This window comes from Brachypodium distachyon, chromosome 1 (genome assembly GCF_000005505.3).
Source record: "Brachypodium distachyon strain Bd21 chromosome 1, Brachypodium_distachyon_v3.0, whole genome shotgun sequence".
NCBI lineage: Eukaryota > Viridiplantae > Streptophyta > Magnoliopsida > Poales > Poaceae > Brachypodium > Brachypodium distachyon.
In genome coordinates, this window is record NC_016131.3 from 29,910,903 (window position 1) to 29,931,304 (window position 20,402).

At 44.8% G+C, this 20,402-nt stretch overlaps 3 protein-coding genes and 1 long non-coding RNA gene across 4 annotated transcripts; 3 read left to right on the forward strand and 1 right to left on the reverse strand.

The window, feature by feature from the left end:
• The first annotated feature begins 1,941 nt into the window (after positions 1-1,941).
• On the forward strand, positions 1,942-2,998 carry LOC106865765. The gene is made up of 2 exons (XR_001405101.2): positions 1,942-2,273; positions 2,350-2,998. It is a non-coding gene; the product is annotated as an uncharacterized LOC106865765 (long non-coding RNA).
• Positions 2,999-4,498: 1,500 nt separating this feature from the next.
• LOC100846688 lies at positions 4,499-5,750 on the forward strand. The gene is made up of 3 exons (XM_003563467.4): positions 4,499-4,676; positions 4,779-4,955; positions 5,053-5,750. Exons 1-3 carry the CDS (start codon positions 4,638-4,640, stop codon positions 5,284-5,286), a joined length of 450 nt encoding a protein of 149 aa, XP_003563515.1. The 5' UTR covers positions 4,499-4,637; the 3' UTR covers positions 5,287-5,750.
• A 6,589-nt stretch (positions 5,751-12,339) lies between these two features.
• On the forward strand, positions 12,340-13,316 carry LOC100820882 (auxin-induced protein 15A). The gene has a single exon (XM_003563468.4). It carries the CDS (start codon positions 12,718-12,720, stop codon positions 13,120-13,122), a length of 405 nt encoding a protein of 134 aa, XP_003563516.1. The 5' UTR covers positions 12,340-12,717; the 3' UTR covers positions 13,123-13,316.
• A 1,596-nt stretch (positions 13,317-14,912) lies between these two features.
• On the reverse strand, positions 14,913-15,945 carry LOC100823937 (auxin-responsive protein SAUR19). The gene has a single exon (XM_010229126.3). It carries the CDS (start codon positions 15,638-15,640, stop codon positions 15,254-15,256), a length of 387 nt encoding a protein of 128 aa, XP_010227428.1. The 5' UTR covers positions 15,641-15,945; the 3' UTR covers positions 14,913-15,253.
• Positions 15,946-20,402: the final 4,457 nt, after the last annotated feature.

The window sequence follows — 20,402 nt, forward strand, 5'->3', positions numbered from 1 at the left end:
GTTCTCAGATGATTCCATTGTAGACCTTTTTTTAGGGAAGATCTGCTTTTAGAGTTCTGTTAGAGAAAGATCTGATCCGAGGAACGCATGCATTTCTATCAACTCGCGGACGAGGCTAAATCGCCAGTCGCTAGGCTAGATACATCAAGAGGTAAGTTATCAAGCCACAAAATAGGTTCGGCCTGAGCACTACGCGATCCCATCGCACCAGTCATGCGCCGGCTTACTACAAACTCTAGGAACAAAAAGTACTTTAAAATCAATAAACCAGTCGAAGAATAAACTTCTATTCCCTGAACATAGCACCAAGAGAACCCTTGTCATGGCCAGCGGTGGTGAGCGCACACAGGATTTGGCAATGAGATTTGTCTTTTGAGCAACTGATCTGCTCTGAGATGGGCATTAAAACGGTATAAAACCGAACGCTAGTGTCCGTCGATGGGCTGGGTCGTGAATGTGGGCCTCGATCGCCAGGCCCGCATCTGCTCCCTCCCTTTGTGGTCCCCCAAAAAAAAAGCAAGATGATCGTTGAAGAAGCAAAGTCCGGTACCTTACCGTACGTCGTCGTCCTTGAAGTTGAAACGCGTGCAGCTAGCTAAGCTAAGCGGCTCAATCTATCTCCCACCAACAGTGAATCTAGACTAGCGACAACCATTTGCGTCGTTCAGTTGTCGTCTGCTTCTGCCGTTCTTGTGTGCACTACGTGCATGCATGCATGGTTGGATGCATAGTGCGTTGAAAACCGGAAAAATAAAGGTGCAGCTATCCTAGCTTAACTAGCTTAGCTCGATCCGGAGTAGTACCAGTTTCATCGTCCCCGATCCATTGACCAGGCTCCGTTGATCCCAGATTGGGGTCGGATTATTTTAGTCACGGACGGATCTCGCGTCAGCTCCTTTCCGATCCTTGCTTCCTCCCACCTTTCTCTCTGGTAAGAAAAGCATTGCCCAGGATGCATTTTTTTAAAAGTAAATTTTACAAAACCACACTTCATGTGACGGGTTTCAACGGGACACGGTTATCACTGACAGTGTCACAGAACCACACTTTTTGAATCAGCTTGTTTTAGAAAACCCAAATCGAGTGGATTATGGTGTTCCGACACGTGGCACCCACCAGTCAAGCGCCACGTCAGCGCCAGGACCCACCATTCAGGCACCCTGCCGTCATCAACCACCCTCGCGCGGCCTCTCAGCACCTACCGTCATGCTTGAAGAAGGAGGCAGCCACCGCCGGGGACCTCCGGCGCCGCCCCATGGTGCTTCTCCACCCTAGGACCTGCTCTAACGAGCGGCCCGAGCTGCTGCTCGTTTCCCAGCCTCGCCACGCGCCCTCGTTGCCACGCGTGGGTTTTCTCTCACGGCTCCGGCGGAGCTCCACCGCCTTCGCGTCCTCTCCCCCAGTGGCCCCCGTGTCCCATAGCCGCGCGCGGGAGCATTGCGCCACCTCCCTGAGCCTCCAGGCAGACCACCGTCGGCTGCCGCCACCTCACCGTCGCGGGACGACCCTAGCGCCGGATTCACCCCACCGTCGCCTTCCATTCCACCGTGATGGCGCGCACACGAAGGGATCCCTAGTGCGCCTCGCCGTGCATCGAGGAGCTGCAGTCGCCGCCATCTTCTCCGCGCCAGGCGACGGTCTTCCCCGAAGCCGAGGGATGTTGTGGCCACGCGATGGGGAATGCGATGGCGGGGTGCCCGACGGGTTGGTCCTTGTGATGATGTGGCGAGAAATAGGTCGGGGCGTCCGACATTGGGTTTGACTGGTGGCACTACTACAAAACAATACATATGTGACGAGACATCTGTGACCGGCCTTTCGCGCCCGTCACTGATGACAATCATCAGTAACAGGCCTACCTACATCAGTGGCGGGTTTTAACCTATGCCCGCCACTAATGAACTATTGGGCTTACATGCAAATCTCGGCCCAACCATTTCCTATACGATGGAAACCCTAGCCAACTCTCACGCCCGAACTCTCTCCTCCCTGCCGCAGCCGCCACGCTCCCTATCTCTCTCTCCCACCCGAACACTCTCCTCTCCCCCAAACTTCTCCTTTCTGCCTCGCCGGCGCCGGTTCCTCCCCTCGCGCCGCCCTCCCTCGAAGACGAGGGCCACTCCGGCCGCCCCGGACCCCGCCGCCTCCGGATCAGGCCGTCCCTGCCCCCGCCGTCACCGGATCCGGCCTCCCTGACCCGGCCGCCCCGGCCCCCGCCGCCCCCGGATCCGGCCTCCCTCGGTCCGCCCGTCGCCAACCCAGTCCGAGATCCGGTAAGTTTTCCTCTCTCCCTCTTCGTTCTGTCTCTCAGGCTATCTCTCTCTCATGCTCTCTCTCTCTATACTGAAGCCGGAAAGCCGTCGCCACCGACGAAGAACCCGGCTCCGGCGCGCTGTGCAGCACCGGTGCATGGTTCAGGATGAGCTCACCGGAGGTGTGGACGGCAGCGTTCGCCGCCGTGTCTCGGCCCATCCATCACGGATCCGGACGGCGTCTGGGTTTGGGCTGCAGTGCGGGCCGGGAGGGCATTTCAATTTTTTTTTTTGCAAAAACATATCACTGTCGGGCGTCGTGTGTGACCGTTACTGATGGAGCAAGCATCACTACGAGGCACACATCACTGGCAGGAGTTAGTGACGAGCGGCCTGACCGCCAGTGATGTTGTTTTTCGTCCGTTACTGATGAAGGATTCTGTAGTAGTGTGGGTCCCATGTGTCGGAAACAACATCAAACACTCTAATCCACCCGATTTGGGTTTTTTGAAACAAGCTGTCTTAAAAAGTGTGATTCTGTGAGACTGTTAGTACATAACCATGGCCTGTTGAAACTCTATCCCCAAGAAGTAAGAAGTGTGGTTTTGTGAAATTTACTGTTTTCTTTACGGCTGTATGCATCTTTGAAAGATGTTAAACGGAATGTATTAGGTGAAATTGATCTCTACGATGACAACAGCTGTGCGGTTGGGAGTAATTAAAGATTAAAGATAGGAATTAAAGATTAAAGATAGGGAATTGAAATTAAAGGAGACAAGACTTTTAAATCTATTGCTTGTCTGGTGATATTAATTGGGAGTTTAGAGAGAAAAGGAAAAGGGAATTAGGTTGTGAAACTTCCCAAATTATATTACATGGGGCTGTGGGAGGGAAAGGGAATTGAGATTTAAACTTCCATTCCCCTTTAGTAAACATTGCATTGCCAAACATCATTATGAAGGCTTCTAAAACTTTCAATTGCTATTTGTTACATCTTAAATAAATGCATGGGCGTAGCCACCGCCCGGGCAATTGTCTAGGCTCCCATCTGATTTTCTTGTTAAACGAAAGAAGGTTGATGTTTAAATTAGGAAAAAATTATGGGCAAATTTTAGAGTAGGAGGAAGTGTTTAGACTTTGCCCATGCTTCAAAAATTGGCTGGCTCCGCCACTGAATAAATGGATCAGATATGTACCTAATAATAAAAGCAATATTGTTTCTCTCATTGGTTTTCGTCCCTCAACTTTGCGTTTTAGTCTTTTTTTCCAGAAATCAACGCACAGTCCAATTTGAGGACGGAACCAGGTTTTTCTGCAAAACTCGAGGTTACTTTTGCAATTCTTCCTGCCTCACCTGATCCACTCCTACCATGGCCGCCGGCCCCCTCCTATCTCCCCATCACCCTCCCCCGCTGCCAGGCGCCCACGCACCTCCTCCTCCGCCGTCGTCCCGCCCCTCCCCCGTCCGCAATCACCGTCTCAGGCCCTCGACTCTCCGATCCATATCCCTCAACTTCCTCCGCCGCCACCGCCGAAGCTCGTGTTCCCTGTCTCCTCTAGCGTGATGTGTTCCATGTCCAACGACGTGGAGTCGTTGGTCATCGTCGCCGCAAGGCTCCAGCGTGAGCAGCGCGTTGCCATGGCCGAGCGCGACGGCGCTCCCCTGGCTGCCACACCTGCCACCTCCAGTCCTCTCTGGCGACAAGCCGCCATGCTCGTTTATTCCTCCGCCTTGTCGGCGTCACTGTCGCGCACGGCACCACGCCGGAGACCTCCGCCCCAAACGCCGGGCCAAGGCTGAGTTTGACGCCGCCCAGGCCCAGCGTGCGTCTGGCCGAGTGGAAGCCAACAGAAGGTCGGTCCAACGCTTCCGCGAAAGGGCAGGCAGCGCCATGGCCGTGTTGACCTGTTCCTGGAGCTGGTTATGAGCCCTTGATTAAGATGATTGATTATACCTGAAGTTAATTTCGTTGTTTAGAACATTCGCTGGTTTCTCTGGGTTGCTGTATAGATGGGGGAGGTAGAGAATGGATGGATATCACAATTTTCGTCAACTTGTTTGAAAGTTCGCTTCTCGTCCCTCAACGAAATTTTGTACTTTTTTCGTCCCTCAATTTCCAAAACCGGACACTTTTAGTCCCTCAGTCCATCCAAAGTGGTTTTCCTAGCCACGTGTCTGGTTTTCCTTACTGTCGTGCCATGCTGGCGTCCACGTCAGCCGTACCGGTTGATACCCTCGTTCCCTTTCTTCTCCCGTCACTCAACTCCTCTAACCCTAATCCCCAAACGAGCTCTCGCGACTGTGGCGGCGGCGGCGCCCGACGGAGTGGTCGACGGTGGCGAGGGAAGCGGCGACTTCAGTGCGGGTTTGGTCCACCGAGATCCATGGCGCCTGGCAGGTGCGACGACAGAGAGGAGACCGAGGTATGTCGTAATACATGTCATTTTGGTGCGGATTTGGGCATTTTGGTTCTGCCGGTGTGTGGATTTGGGGATTAGGGTTCGTCTGACTTGGGCTTACTGTAGGAGAAGAAGAGTAGAGAAATGATATCAGGGCAGGTTCCGGTTGCCATCGATGACATTGAGTACTATGGCTGGGAGGTTGATAGCAAGATTAAGTGTTTCCATGGTCTGCTGCCGGTTAGGAAAGTGGCATTTGATGGAGAGAACACAGGCAGACGATTCATTGGTTGCAGCTGTGAGGTGAGAAACAAGTTATTTTGCAGCTAATTAGTTCATTCGCAGCTATGTGATTTTTCGCCAATTTGAATTGCATTATCTTCTTTCTCTTAAAATGTAGGATGAGACATCCTGTGATTTGCTAGTGTGGTATGATCCTGAATGGCCTGGACCATTAAAGAGAGCTCTACAACAGTTGTGGACCATGCTTTCAACACAGGAACACAAGATTCATGCTGAGCTTGATAGCCTTTTCAGAACTTTGGAGAGTGGACGTGGACGCCAGCATGGCACGGCAGTAAGAAAAACCAGACACGTGGATAGGAAAACCATTTTGGATGGACTGAGAGACTAGAAGTGTCCGGTTTTGAAAATTGAGGGACGAAAAAAGTACAAAATTTTGTTGAGAGACGAGAAGCGAACTTTCAGACAACTTGAAGGACGAAAAAAAGTACTTTTCTCTTGTTATTATGAGTAAATTTGGTGTGATCAGTAGCAAGTTACTGTAATATGGGATTCACATATTATAGGTTGTTTCTATCTCCGCAACACAAATTTGTGTCAGAAGCTTAATGTTCTACTATGTCAACTCAAGTTTTGATGTAAACGTTGTGTGTCTTGCGTGTTTCGTCACTTTGAAAGCTCAGTTTCAAATGAGTGCTGTACTGAATTCACTTTTAGACTTGATCTTGTATGTGTTGATCCTGGAAGTTTATCTTGAACTGGTAACTGTTGGCATTAAGTCTCCTGATGATTCTGTACTTGGAATGGCATGTATGACTATTATTTTGAATAAAACTAGAGAAGAAGAATGTTCCATTCTTGCTTTGTTCAAAAGGAAAGTCTCATTTCTGAATAGAAAGGCTACTCTGTATTATCCTTTTGAAACATTGCTGCAGATATGCTATCGTATCTCTTGAATTCTTCAGACTGCTATCTAGACGCCTAGATTCAGAAGGTCCACACCTTAGCAAATTCAGAGTCCTCATTATGCATATATGCAATATAAAAGTTTATGTTATTTCAAACACTTTATTGATATAATTGGATACAAGAAACAGTGGGCTTTTATAGCACTTTCTCATGAGTACATGAGGCTTTACGGGCTGACCACATAAGTAAAAACATTGCTCTGCTGGAGTTTGTGTTGCTAATGTCCATCATGGGTTCTTTTATTATTAGGTACAGATAAATGTATTTATGTTTAAAAAACGTCTACATACTTGTAATACTTCGACAAGTAATATGGTCAGAGGAATTATTTGTTTTCTTTACGGCTTTGCTATTCCTGAGGTAAATTCGCGTGTATGTGTGTGTGTGGAGCGAGGCGATGCGATTTTGCGAGATGCGAATCTGATTTGATGGAATCCCATCTCGATTGAGCCAAATTATGTTGTCTTTTTTGTAGACATGAATCTCCACGCGCATTATGTTTAGACGTGAAAACGAAAGAAAGTAAGAGGCCGTGGCAACGCACGGACACTATACTAGTAAAAACTTAAACCTCTAACCATTTGAACGTATTTTATGAAAAAAAAACTTGAAGGTGAAAAAATTTAGGAGGGTTTCATAAAAGAAAACACGTTCAAGGGACTATACACTGCACGTTTCATCTGATTCGCTTATTTAAAATCTAATGGATACGATCAAAAGTTTTTAAGTTTTCACGAATAGAGGATTTCACCCCGTCATGTCGATGTTAAGTCAACTAATTTTTTTCTGTGGTACTCTCTCCGTTTCTAAATACTTGTCGTGGTTTTAATAAAATTTGCGTGTACTGTACGGTGAAGTGCTGATGTACTTGTTCATCGGGAATACGCGCGCGGGGAAAATAAAACGAAATTAGACAGCACGACTTTGTGCCGCCGGCCCGCTCCTCCACCTCCGGTACACGCATGCATGCATGCACGTGCAGCAGCCGCGCAGCTCTAGCATCGCCGGACCCCGGATCGATCGATCGATCGGGGCGGCATTTGTTTATCTACGCGCGCTCGCGCCGTTAAGTTTGCATATGCATGTGGTCCATCGTGCCGCCCGCTCGCTCGCTCGGCACCCACGACGTACAATAACGTAAGTACGCTCCCGGCTTCGTTAAAATTACAATCAATATGCTACTATCCTTTATTTTTTTTTCTCCTGTCTTATTCACGATTTCAGTAGCAGAAATTCTACGGTTTAGATTTACCGAAAGTTATCGTACGGTTTAAATTTGTCACAACATAATACGAATAGTCCTAAAATAAATCAATCTTCTTAGCATGAAATCCAAAATTCTTCGTATCCATCTCAGTATGGAAATCAATTCAATCGAAAAATCAATGTCCAGACTTCGCCTCCAACGACTTTCCGTTGTTCCGTAGCATTGAACGGGTTCTTTTGTAATAATAACATACGTACGCATATGCATGCGCGCGGCCGGGCGCCATGCAGGCTCTTGATCAATCCCTTGCTAGTGGCCATGTGAAACGGCCGGCACGGAGACTATTAAGAGCGTACGTACTCCCTCCGTTTGTTTATGTAAGACGTGCAAATTCTAGCGTGAATATTAACGCATGTCTGTTGAAACTGCTAGCGCCCATGCAATTAAGAGAAGAGATCCCATTAGCATGGATGCAACCGCAAGGGAAACTGCCTATCTTTTCTCACGCACGCATCGGTGAAGTACGATTTTTCCGTTGCCATACATGCGCGTGGATGGGCAGAGCGTTGCACGCCCTATATTCCGAAAACTAGCTAAATAATTTACACGCCTTATATAAAAAATCGGAGGGAGCAGTATGCACGCGTGACTGACGGACGGTTATGACAGTTTTTGCAACGCAAACGCCATGCGTTTTTATTTGACTCTCTTCTTTCTGTTTCTTTGTTGGGGTGCAGAAGCGCTCAATTTCGCTTAAAAATCATAGAGCATACAAAAAACTCTAGCCTTTTCTTCTCAGATATATACATACGTACTCCCTCCGTTTCATAATTCTTGTCTCAAATTTGCTTAAATATGGATGTATCTATTCCTAAAAAGTGTCTAAATACATGTAATATTTCGACAAAAATTATGAAACGGAGGAAGTACTGTACAAGCTAAGCTAGCAGAGGTTAACTGCACTAAAATAGAGGCACGAGTGCATTTTACACCCGTAAACTTGTCCCCGAGTTCTCATACCACAACCCGAGCTTTTGGTTTGGTTCCATTCATATAACTCATAAGGCCCCTCCTCTATATATCTATTGTCCGGTTATCGCCCTGTTTTTTCTTTCCACATCAGCGGTTTCTCTCCCTTTGTATGCCGACTCATCATCCCAATCAAGTTATTGTATTTTTATTCTTAAATCTAGTACTCCCTCTGACCCATATTAAGTGCCGAAATATTACATATTTTAAGACGTATTTTAGTATATAGATATGTTCATATTTAAACAAATTTGAGTCAGTTAATATGAGACGGAGGAAGTACATCAAGCATATAGTCAGTGACCAATATGATCATATGTCAGCTAAAATTGACATATGGCTTAAAAGAAACTTGTTTTAGTTTCAAGTTCAATTTTTGGGTTCAAAATTCTAACAGTACATAAATTTTTCAAACTAAATATTAAGTTATACGTAATTCATTGACCAATCTAGTAAAGTTGTAGATAAAATTGACATATGTTTTAAGAGAAACTTATTTTTTGCTTTAGATTTAAAAATTTCGATTCAGTACTCAAACTACATATAAAATTTCAAAATAACTATAGTAAATCATAAATAATACATTGACTAATATTTTAAAGTTTCATTAAAAAAACTGAAAAGTGCTTTGAGAGAAACTTATGTTTTAGTTTTAAATTTGAACTTTGGGTTCAAAAACAAAATATATAGAAAATTTCAAATATCTCCTAATAAATCATACATAATTATTTACTTACTAATCTGGTAAATTTTCAACTAAATTTGGCATACGGTTTGAGAAAATTTGCTGTTAAGTTCTGAATTCAAATATTTGGTTTAAAATTCAAATTGCACAGAAAAATTGAAAATTTCCAATAATCAGTAAGAATATGCCAGTGACCAGCTGTTGGTAAAATTTCAGCTCTGATCGAAATAAGGTTTGAGAGAGACTCGTTGTTTCAATTTCAGCGGCGAGGAGAGAGAAAAGAAATGATGTGACAAAGATGAGAGAGAAAATAACTTAGGTGAGACTGCTTATTGGGATAAAACTGGAGTAAAATAGGTGAAAACCACTCAATAGAGAAGGAGGTCGACGGTAGGATGAACTATTTTGAGAGTTTTTGCTAGGGAAGAAGAAAACATGCATCATTAGGTTTTGATTATATTTTGATGAGAAAGACATGCACTCTACCGATTTCACTAACATCAGATTTACAAAATCAAACCGAGCATTTCACGAAGAAGCTCGGTTGTGTGTAGTTCAACTTTTCCATGTTCCTGTTCCACCACCACCAGTATATCCTTGAGAGGTGAGAATTCAAACATCTTTTTTTTCGAAAAGAGGAACGTCCCCGGCCTCTACATCAAGTGATGCACACAGCCAATGAGAATTCAAACATCTGTTTTGAATTAAGGGATGGAAAGCCTGCCCACAACATCCCCCAAAAATCCTGCCGAAGGAATGGTCACACGGAAGATGCTCAATTGTTTCAATTAGGTTCTGCCGACACCCCGCATCACAACCAATCAGAATGAGGGATCGGTGGAGTAGCGAAACAACAGTTTCGAAACAAATATTAGGTCAAGTAGTTCATTTAAAAAAAAAAGGACATGTCCTTGGCCTCTGATCGTCTGATGCACGGAGACATGTTGTTAAGGCTACGGGTTTAACAAGTAAAAGAAAATGGGCCACACCGGACCAAGCAAAAGAAATCAAATGGTGCAACTCCTGCACAGTTTCATTTTCTCGATAATCTCAAAGAAGTTCATCACGAATCATGAGTTTGTCTTAGCGTGCAACTTGGTGATCCTTAGGGTATCTTTTGACCCTCTTTAGTTTAAACAAATGAACTAGTTTTTCAAAAAGTTATGTCATTTTAAAACTTTAATTCATTTGGTTGAACTAAGTAGGGTCAATGGGTACCAGGGTCACAAACTTGCAGCTCTAGTTTGTCTCCAAATCCATCATGGCCAGGCTATAGGAGTACACGATGATGGTTGATGATGTGTATATTTAGACATATAATGAGAAGGAGCTTCCCAGAGAGAGATATAAACTGATGCAGTGTCTGGTCTCTGGTGGTCCTAAGTCCTAACTGAAAGTGCATGAGCATTTCAAGCTTCAACGAGACAGAGCTAGCGTTTTCCAGGATCGCTTCACATGGTATCGTTTTCAATTTCAAGTGTCCTTTGCCGTACCTTATTCTGAAATAGAAAGCCCCACAAAGCTATAGAGAGAAAGACAGAGAGTATTCCAGGATCACTTCACATGGTACGTTAATTAACGTTTTCCAACTCGCCAGGGGCAAGCATTATGTACTAAAATAAAATGTTATACATAATCTATAGTTAGATTCAGATATCAAACCGATCAGAGATAAAAAAAATAATTACCAGCTGCCTCGATAAGTGCGCAGAGAGAAGGGGAAAAAGGGAATCTTTCCCTTAATTTGTTCGTACGACAACAATCTCCCGGCCTGCACTACCGATCTACTACTATACAAGTACAGTAGTAAATATGTAATTTGACTCGGCGAGTTGATCGAGCTTGACTGAGTATGCACATCCAAATTCCCAATCAATTAAGTTTCTTAAACAGAAGAATACTACCACTAACTGTCATTCAACTTTCAAACAAAATTGCAATTCCTAAGGACTTGACCCCTTCTCCAATCCATACATGATCTGCCCATATGCTTGCACCAATGATTAGGCTATTGATGCAAGATCATGCATATATATGGTAGTTCAAAATAAACTAATTTTGCTTAATGCTCATTTGGGTCCTCATGCTCATGATTAGCAGGGTGGGAGGGAATCTTTCACCAACTTGGATTGTACTTGCAACCTTCTAGCTTCTTCAAGAGATAGTCAAGCAGGACTCACATGAGTTTGGAAGAACACAAAGAGAAATTAGGAGCCTGGCTAACTAATACTAGGTACAACCAAGGAATATCTCATAATTGTTTTCACACCTCATCAACCATGCATTTTCTCAAATCATTCCACACCTTCATTCTAAAACAAATTAAGAAGTCTAAGTACCATCAGAATTAATTTAATCATGAGCATTAGATTAGATGCATCTTATAGAGGTAGTAGTACTTGCTTCTTTTTCCCCTCCCTTTGCTTAGGAAGTGGGACTTATTGATGGTACCATGTGATGCCTCCTCACATGCAGGCTGAAAAGAGGAAGTCTTCATCAAGCTAGATGAAAAACAATAAACTAGTAATGCAGTCAGAGGAAAACAAATGCAACTTTTTTTTTATCAAATCAATCTGCTGATGCATCTGGATGCATGGCAAGTTGATGAGAGAGCCTGAGACTTTGTAATTTGCATCTGCATTATTGCAGGCTTACTGATTAAACTATCACTGAGCAGTTTGTTTTTGGCTCTCCCATTGTTTTCACTCTGCCTCAGCAGCTTGATTTTGGCTTCCGTTAGTTGGATACACGTAAGGCAAAATGATTCCCTGAATCCAGGTCTTAAATTTCTGTTCCTTATTACTTGCAGGCAAATGCACACATGTCAGAGTAAGTTGTTTCAGAACTGAGAATAGTTTGTACAGATTTGCCCTGAACAAACTGTATGTCCATACTTAGAATATGTCTTGTTGCAATTTGGCAGCACTCGATTTTGAATGCAGAAGACAATCTTGTGATATCAAACTAATTAAGTACTCCTCGCAAAAAAAAAAACTAATTAAGTACCGCTTCAAGATTTCACAAACCTTTGCAGAAAATAGCGCCTAAGCAATTAAAACCTGAGTTCGTAAATATGCAAATTTATATTTTTCTTCGAAAGATCCAGTAACTCAAGATTCAAATGCATGCAAATTAAATTTATCTAGCTACTCCTTGACATGATGACATCCTACAGTAAATTTTCTTCTGACAGTTAGAGTACTTTCACTCTGATCTCTGCACACTGATGAAGCACCAGCGATTTGGGAATCTCATCCAGTGAACAGAGAGGACTTGTTCTCTGATGAGGTGCAGTTGCAGCATATACAGCATTCAGTGCAACAAGAAGAAGAGGAGTATTTTAGCAACTGTCATATCACCACAGAATTCAAGGGGGGGAAAGAAAGATCTTCTATTGTTGTTGTTCCACCACAAGTCTAATTGAAGACAATCGCCCATCCTGCACATCACAGCCAGAAAAATGTCTCTGCAAAACAACCAGGAAAAAAAAGGAGGCTTGTGTGGTGATCCTGCAAGCAATAGCTGGCAATGTTAAAAGAGTGGAGAGAAGAAAGTAAAATTCAAATCCCACAATCAGTTCTTTGCATTGTATTTCTCTATACAAAAATGTACAGCTATCAATTTTCTAGTACAAGGAAGTATTTTACTCCATATACTAGCAGGAAGAAAAAAATAAAGAAGAAGATTATAATAGGAGCATCGATTTGAGCAGTTGCTAACTGAAGCGACTCAGAGAGGTCACGAGGAGGAGGAGGCTGGCACACAGCCTCCATGCTCTCTCCGCTATATATACATCCCCAGCCGCATTCTTTGCACCAACCAAACCCAAGCCAAGCATCAGCAAGACAGCAACCACCCACCAGGATCACCAGGATCAGTGGCACATCACCAAGCCGCAGGCTGCTCGATTCGAATCGATTCGATCAGCAGCAATGGAGGAGCAGGGCAGGGCGAGCAACAAGATCAGGGACATCGTGCGGCTGCAGCAGCTGCTCAAGAAGTGGAAGAGGCTGGCGGTGGCGCCCGGTGGAGGGGGCAAGGGCAGAAGCGGCGGAGGCGGCGGCGTGCCCAAGGGGTCCTTCGCGGTGTACGTGGGCGAGGAGATGCGGCGGTTCGTGATCCCCACCGAGTACCTGGGCCACTGGGCGTTCGAGGAGCTGCTCCGGGAGGCGGAGGAGGAGTTCGGGTTCCGGCACCAGGGCGCGCTCCGGATCCCCTGCGACGTCGACTCCTTCGAGGGCATCCTCAGGCTCGTCGCCGCCGGGAAGAAGGACGCCGCCGCCGCCGCCATGTGCGACTGCTCCTGCTCCTCCGAGACGGAGATCTTGTGCAGATGAAGCCGGGGCTCTGAAGAATTCAGTCCAGAGATCTTCTTTTTTTCCCTCTCTCTCCTGTCTTGCGTTCTCCCTTTCTTTCTTCTTGGTTTTTTGTGAAGAAAGGAGAAGAGGTTACGACTAGTGGGATCTATAAATTTGTACACTGGGAAGAGACCAAGGATTGTTCTAATGCAAAAATTAGGCATTTGATCATATTGCTGCCATCCTCTGTTGTTTACATTCCCTGCTTGTTTCATAACCTGAAACAAAGCAACTGAACAGTACTCTCTTGCTTAACAGTTCAGCAACTGAAACCAAGTCTGCATCTGACTGCAGATAATACTAGTTCTCTACTAGTTCATCATTGGACACACCAGACCAGAGTAGCAGAAGCTCAAGAGATTAGTAATTAGCAGTAGCCAGTAGGTCACAAGAGTGTGGGAGGGAATGGAATTTTTAACAGAGGCAAGGTACAGTTTCTGTTGAGAAGTACAGAAAAAAAAACGCTTTATTCAGTTCAGTTGGCTCATGGCATACCCATGTTATGTTATCAAGTGTGAGGGATGGTAGATCAGCATATTCTGAAATCATGTTACTTCTTCATATGGCGTCAAAGGCTTTAGGAGGAACCTGATAATCGAAAGATTGTGCAAGTACATGTTCACATGGGCACTATGGCAGGCAAGCACACCTGACCGCAGAGAATCATCACACGAGTCTTGGAACTCTCTCTGCGTCTTTACCTGAATCTTGAGCTACTAAATTATCAGGTTACAGGTAGCCAGGAATCAATCAGTTCGTTTTGTTTGGTACCTGAACTCTGAAGATTTTATTAGATATACATAAGGGAAAAGGCTTTACTGAACTCTGAAGATAGCGCCGAAAAACAAGCAATCATGCACTTGCTTTGTACTGAATGCATCATAGGATCCAATGTATCTCTTCTACGAGGGCAAATATAAAAAAGGCCTGGAACTGATAAGTGATAAGAGGCTTCTGCAAAGGACGCTGGGGGCAAAACTTGAAAGCGAAGCTCAGTCTCTGACCCCCAACAGCTAAGGAAACTACAGTGGTTGATCATTTTTGCAGCATACCACCTGAATCTAATAACACACAGAGGCTCTAACACACAAACGCTGGGGAACAACCTGCAGAGGCAAAACATCAAGGCTGTTCTTCTTCAAGTTCGTCCACAAAATATTTCCTTCTACATTAAGATTTCAGAGTACATCCCTGAGATTAGTTACATGGTGATCATCCAGACATCCAGAGTTAAGTTGCGTGGAGCCATGCTGTTCAAGAATGAGAAGTTGAGATCCAGATCTGAAGCTATCATGCTTTTCATGTCAGTTATCCATTCTGTTTTCTCTTTTTGAGTGAACGATTTACAATAACTAGGGATGCTACAAAATGCTAGCCCACTCAGTATTAAATGGAGCAACAAGTAGTGCAGCTAGCATCCATGACGCTCAGTTGATGGAAGGGATACACTACCCCATCATTTCCAACTAACCAAATAAAAAAAAACATTCACTGGTTACATATATACAAGGATGGCCCAGAATTTCAGAACACGAAAAGCAATACTCTTTTTCCCAGATTTTTTTTTGCAGGAAAGTAATTAACGAACCTGAATTCCCCCTCCGAGTATCTGATGGATCGGAGTCATCAATAAGCCTCCGGTAGTCCCCAAGGATTTCCCATCATCTATCTGATGTGCCATGTTCGTCCTTGGTAATTCAGAAAGGAAACTTGCTGAATCAACCGTGGTGTCCATGTTCAAAACGATCAGCTAGCTAGAAGAAAAGACGGAGGCAGAGATATGGTATAGTATAAACTTCTTGTACTCTGTACTTCCATGGAAACCGATGAGGATCGAACAGTCAACACACAACACAACACACATGCATGCAGCTATAGTACTATTACTACACAATACACATGATGCATGCATGCATGTGGCTAGCTGTTTGCAGTGCCTGCACTCGATCTGTACATTTCTCGCAGCATGCATCGATCTCCGACAATCTAGCTGCTAGAACCAAACAAGAAGCAATATCTAGCTAGCTCAAAGCCTCAAATTCATCCCTTCTAGAAGCTACCTTTAACGTACGGCCGGTAGGCACGGCACGGCGGCTACCGGCTAGCTGCGCTAGCTAATGGGCTTCTTCTTGCCGTTGTTCTTGCAGCGGAGGCGGCGGAGGAGGTCCTCGAAGTCGTCCAGGGCGCAGGGCACGCGGAGCCCCGCGGCCTGCGCGAACCCGAACTCGTCGGCGGCGCGCTCCATCAGCTCCCGGAACGCCGGCTCCCTCAGGTACCCCGTCGGCACCACGAACCGCCGCGGCTCCATGGCTTCCTCCTCTTCTTCCCCGACGTACACCGCGAAGTACCCCTTCGGCACGCCGCCGTCCCCCTCGCCGCCGACACCGGCCGGCTGCTCCAGCAGCGCCTCCCGGAGCGCCCCTGCCTCCTCGCTGTTAACATTCTTCTTCCTGCTCCCGCGTTTCTTGGGAGCCCGGAAGTAGCCCATCACCATCATCGTCGTCGTAACTAACTCGTGTTCCTGGGGTGGCCGGAGAGAAGGGAATTAATGGAAGAGGGAATTCGGGGGTGAATTAATGCGTGGGGGAGGAGACGGAGTTGGTGGCGCCTGGTGGGCGTCGTGGGTTGGTGGCCGCCATGGATGGTATTGGTATGCTTGCTGTGTCTAGCTTGTTATTGGGTTAATTGGGGTGGAGGAGAAGAGGACGTGATCTCCTCGATCGTCTCAACTTCTCGATCGGTCGATCTCTAGCTGCTCTGTTCGTAGCTGGCTGCAACTGGCCGGAAATGATTTGGAGGCAGGGGCAGTGGTCCGTTTTTATACAAGTACGGTGTGACCGTGTGTAATGTAGTCGTCGGGGTTAAGAGGAAAAGTAAGTGCAATTAATCTAGTCTTGTACATGCACGCCACAAAGGTGGACACACCGAGCACACCTGGTTGTGAGCAAGGTTTAAAATTTGGATTGTTTTTCGGTGGAATTTTGGTAAATTCGGTGGGCGTGGGCCTAGCCTTTCCGTAAAAAGACATAATCATTTCTACTACGTACTATCTTAGTCCAACTTAAAATAGCTTACGTAAATTTTAGCCATCCTAATTAAAATCAACTAGTGGTATGTTTTTTTATGAGTAATTAACTCGCGTAACTAATGCTAGACAAATTTATGTTCTTTTACATTTCTGATAGATTTTGGAGAAATTTCAAACACCGAAACCCGAAATAGTTCAGAATTTCGTCATTCCAGTGGGTACCAAAATTTTGTCAGAAATGAATTAATGTTTAAACCTTAGTTGTAAGACATTGCTCTAATTAACGAATGATTATGTGCATCGATGGATTCGGAGTCGATCAAAGCACATGCACGCACATACAAGTGTACAACTAGAGCCGGCGAGTAAAATGGAACTTAGGGTGTCTCTCGACATGCATGATTCTTTGTGCAATACTTTTTAAAAATTTAAAATGTGATTTTCACTAATTAAGTTTCTATAAACCAGGAGCGTATCAGTCCTGTTCAAATTAGTATTTTTCATGATCTCGGATAGTTTTAACGCAGGGTTGATGTGATTCGTGATTTTTTTATTACAATTTTTTTTCTTGAGGGAAAAGACGGTCGACACCCGTCATTCGGCTAAGGAGAAGCACTGTACAAAAGGGGATCAAAGATTGGTCGCCCCAAAGAAAAACGAAAAGGAAAGAAAGGAAAAGAGCGTGGCCAAGCGAACTAATCTCCCGGGTCTAAAGAACACGCCCTAATTCTACCCTGGTACTCCTCCCAAACAAAGTGGACAACCTAAATCGCCGTGGCCGTGGTCCCCTTGAAGATCCTTCTATTGCGTTCCTTCCAAACTCCCCATCAAGTGTAAATCAAGCGACCACTGAGGTCTCGTCTTGTCTGCTTGGGGAGGCCATGGATGAGGTCATTCCAGGAAGAGCTAACCGAACTTGAGGCGGGGATGGCAGTCTGTGGTTCCCGACACCAAGACTGAATGAGGCCCCACACTTCCATGAAGAAGGAGCAATGCAGACAGATGTGAGGGATCGTCTCGGGATGGATGCGGCAAAACTGGCAGATCGGGTTGTGAGGCCATTGACGAAGGGCCAGGTTGTCCGCCGTGAGGATACGCCCATGGGCGACCGTCCACGCAAAGAACCTACACTTGGGCTCCGTCTGAGCCTTCCAAATCTTGCTCACACGGAAGGGGGCAAAGGATCCAATGAATTTCGCCCTGTAAGCCGATGCCGCCGACTACAAGCCCGTGGCCGACCATCTCTATCGGATTAACATAATTGTATTTGTCGTTCACAAAAAAAAAGAGGTGGGCTGATTGCATCAATGGAAAACGAGCTTTCCACTCTCTAAAGCGAAATAAATCTACGTCGCGTATACGCAGATTGCGCCCCATCGATCTTTCCCATCCTTGATTAGTTAATTTGGCGCCAAACCGCAGTTGCCGTCGCCTTTTTAAACACTGCAGATGGAGCTAATTAACTCATCGGAAGTGTGAACCCGGCCGGCAACTGATCGAACATCTCCAATCAAACTCTCAGTAACGAAAAGGTTAACATAATGGGAATGTACGAGAAGACGGCACACCACTACTATTTGTACGTACACCAAGGGTGCATAGAAGTATATTATCTTTTCGAGAGCGGATTTTGGCATGAGTTATCATGTCCGTTGGTTGAAGCATGTTGTTTTGAGATATTTTTTTCTTTTCCGAAAAGGATGGCAACCCCGGCCTCTGCAATGCACACAGCCATTTGTTTTAAGATCTCTATCGGACAATTTGTCTTTGCACAGATATATAAGTTGTATTTTTAACTGTCCATAAAACCTTTTTGTTTTTGCGAGAAACTGTCTATAAGACCTAACTCTCAGTGTAGCAAACAATAAACTAGTGTGACTTAAGTTGACACAAAATAATCTAGTGCCATTAGTTAGGTTCATATCCAAAAACCTTAATTTTCCTATGATGGCATTAACGAAGGTTCATACTTAGCAGATTTTTTTTCTTTTGAAAATCACTTACAACTCGTTTGGCACCCCTCATTTCATTTCATTTGGTCCAAATGAAATGAAATCTAATTTTTGGTAGGATTTCATTTGGTTGAATTTGAATTCCGGATTCAAAAATCATGTTTGTCTACCACATGAATTTGTAGAGTTAGAGACAATTCCAGAAAAATGATGGCTTGTAGAAAGGAATTGAGGTTAGCTGTATTGTGATTCCATGGAATTGCAAATTGAATTCATGTAGTCAATTCCGTGCCAACCAAACAAGTTAATTTCTAAAATTCAAAATAAATTTCACAATTCTAGTCTCAAATGATGGGTGCCAAACAAGCTGTTATATGGAAGAGAAAGATGAGAGAGAAGAAAACCTTCACGAAGAGCTGGACTCTTAAGAGTCCTTAAGAAAAATAACATCTCGTTACCATCGTACACCCATCTCAATGCATTATGTCAGATGGTTCTGAGCGTTGGTTTAGAAGGAAAAAGAAAATCTCAGTCGCACAAGAAATGAAATCACAAAACCGTTTCTTCCATTCAAATAAGAGTAGTTCTTACACGACAGAAAAATGTATCCATCTGCAAGGGGCCCTCCAAACACTAATTAAAACGGTCCACGAAGCGGATTGTTGACTGAATCTCGACACTGATTGCAGAGGGTTTCAGGGTTTGGCTCTCCGTCAATGGTTCATTGCCAGACGACCGGATTGGTAGCGCTAGCGGAGATGCGGCAGAGGCAACATTTGTCTGATGTTGCCGTGCAGGCCGGACGACGACCCGATTAAGTTGGGTGCGGTTAATATGGACGTGCAGAATTAGAGGAGCAAAGTACAACAAAGGTACAGAAAGTTTGCAGGGATAGAGTACGGCCTAATATCCGCTGGCCGGCCACTTTCTCCAGCCGCTTATTTTAGTCTAATCCATCCATACGTCAACAATTGTCTTTGATTTCTTCTTCCTTGGCGTCCTTATCGCCATCGGCCGTGTCCTGGCGTGCGTGGAACGCATGTTAGCTCGCCTATATGTACATTATATACATCTTAGCATGGTATTCATACATTGCTACGGACTAAAAATATAGCGCACATCATAATTAAAAATTTATGTTATCATTCTGATATTATCTTATATCGTATAAAATTCATATCTATACTGATTTTGCTAAACCAACAAGTACTAATAATCGAGTTTTCAAAACACACGGGTACATATGTCTGTTTGGTTTTGAACCAAATCTGATGTTTGTTTGATTTGTTGTCAAAAATTTGGTTGCCAACGAGCTTCTAGCCATATCTCTTACAGATTTTTATCCTATATTTAGCCAAATGTGAGTTCAAGAATTGTTTGCTAAATAATTGGTAAGGCAAATTCTGTCGAGATTCGATATCGATGGTGCTATGTTGTGCGTAAACCAAAGATACCCATGCTCCTGCCAGTCAAACTAGGCTCGCGGGATTGTATACAGTACATAAATTAATTTTTAGGGGGGCTCAAGCGAAACCGTTGCTCTCAGGCACCTTTGAATGTCCATTGATTGATAGCAGTCACGGTAGGTCGAGGCTAGTACTGCGGCCGTACGTACGGCGGGCCTGGTACGTGCGAATTTTCTTCCACAAACGAGCAACGGGTCGTAGCTGCTCCTCGGTTCACATCAACACTACAGCTTTCTGACTCGATTTTCCAGTGGGGTGACATCTTTTCCACTATAACTTTCCAACTTTCCGTAACCCCGCGCGAGCGTACCATATGCAACGCATGTGTTTCAATCGCTCGGCGACACGACACGCAAAGCTGGGAGAGATCGAGAAAGGGGGAAATTCCTTCCGTGTCGCTCTGAACATACTGCATGTTTTGTCTCTCCCTGGAATGCGGACGCTAGCTTTAATTTGTCGACCAGTTCTTGGTGCGTGCCATGCATCACCCCCGTCAAAGTAATCTCCGTTTTGACCTGGCCGTTGAATTAATGGCTACGTCGACAAAGTTAATTTGCCCACGATTTCACATGCCAGGGAAACCCCGGCCATCTTCCTATGCCATTCAACGGGAAGATTCTTGTTTTGTTGACAGGAAGTTGGTGATGAGGCAGCACTAAAATGGAGTATTCTCTCCGTCCAACAAAAGATGTCTAATTTGAATGCATTTATACACTAAGTCATGTCTAAATACATCCAAATTTTAACAAACTTGATACATCTTTTGTTGGACGGAGGGAGTATATGAAACCGCATGGAATTGACGTATGTTTA

Excerpts from the sequence above, each read along its gene's own strand:
- LOC100846688 (XM_003563467.4), top strand. The coding sequence starts at position 4,638 with ATGGCGCCTGGCAGGTGCGACGACAGAGAGGAGACCGAG. Across the intron at positions 4,677-4,778 it reads ACGACAGAGAGGAGACCGAG|GAGAAGAAGAGTAGAGAAAT; the intron begins GTATGTCGTAAT and ends GGCTTACTGTAG. Across the intron at positions 4,956-5,052 it reads TCATTGGTTGCAGCTGTGAG|GATGAGACATCCTGTGATTT; the intron begins GTGAGAAACAAG and ends CTTAAAATGTAG.
- LOC100820882 (XM_003563468.4), top strand. The coding sequence starts at position 12,718 with ATGGAGGAGCAGGGCAGGGCGAGCAACAAGATCAGGGACATCGTGCGG.
- LOC100823937 (XM_010229126.3), bottom strand. The coding sequence starts at position 15,640 with ATGATGGTGATGGGCTACTTCCGGGCTCCCAAGAAACGCGGGAGCAGG.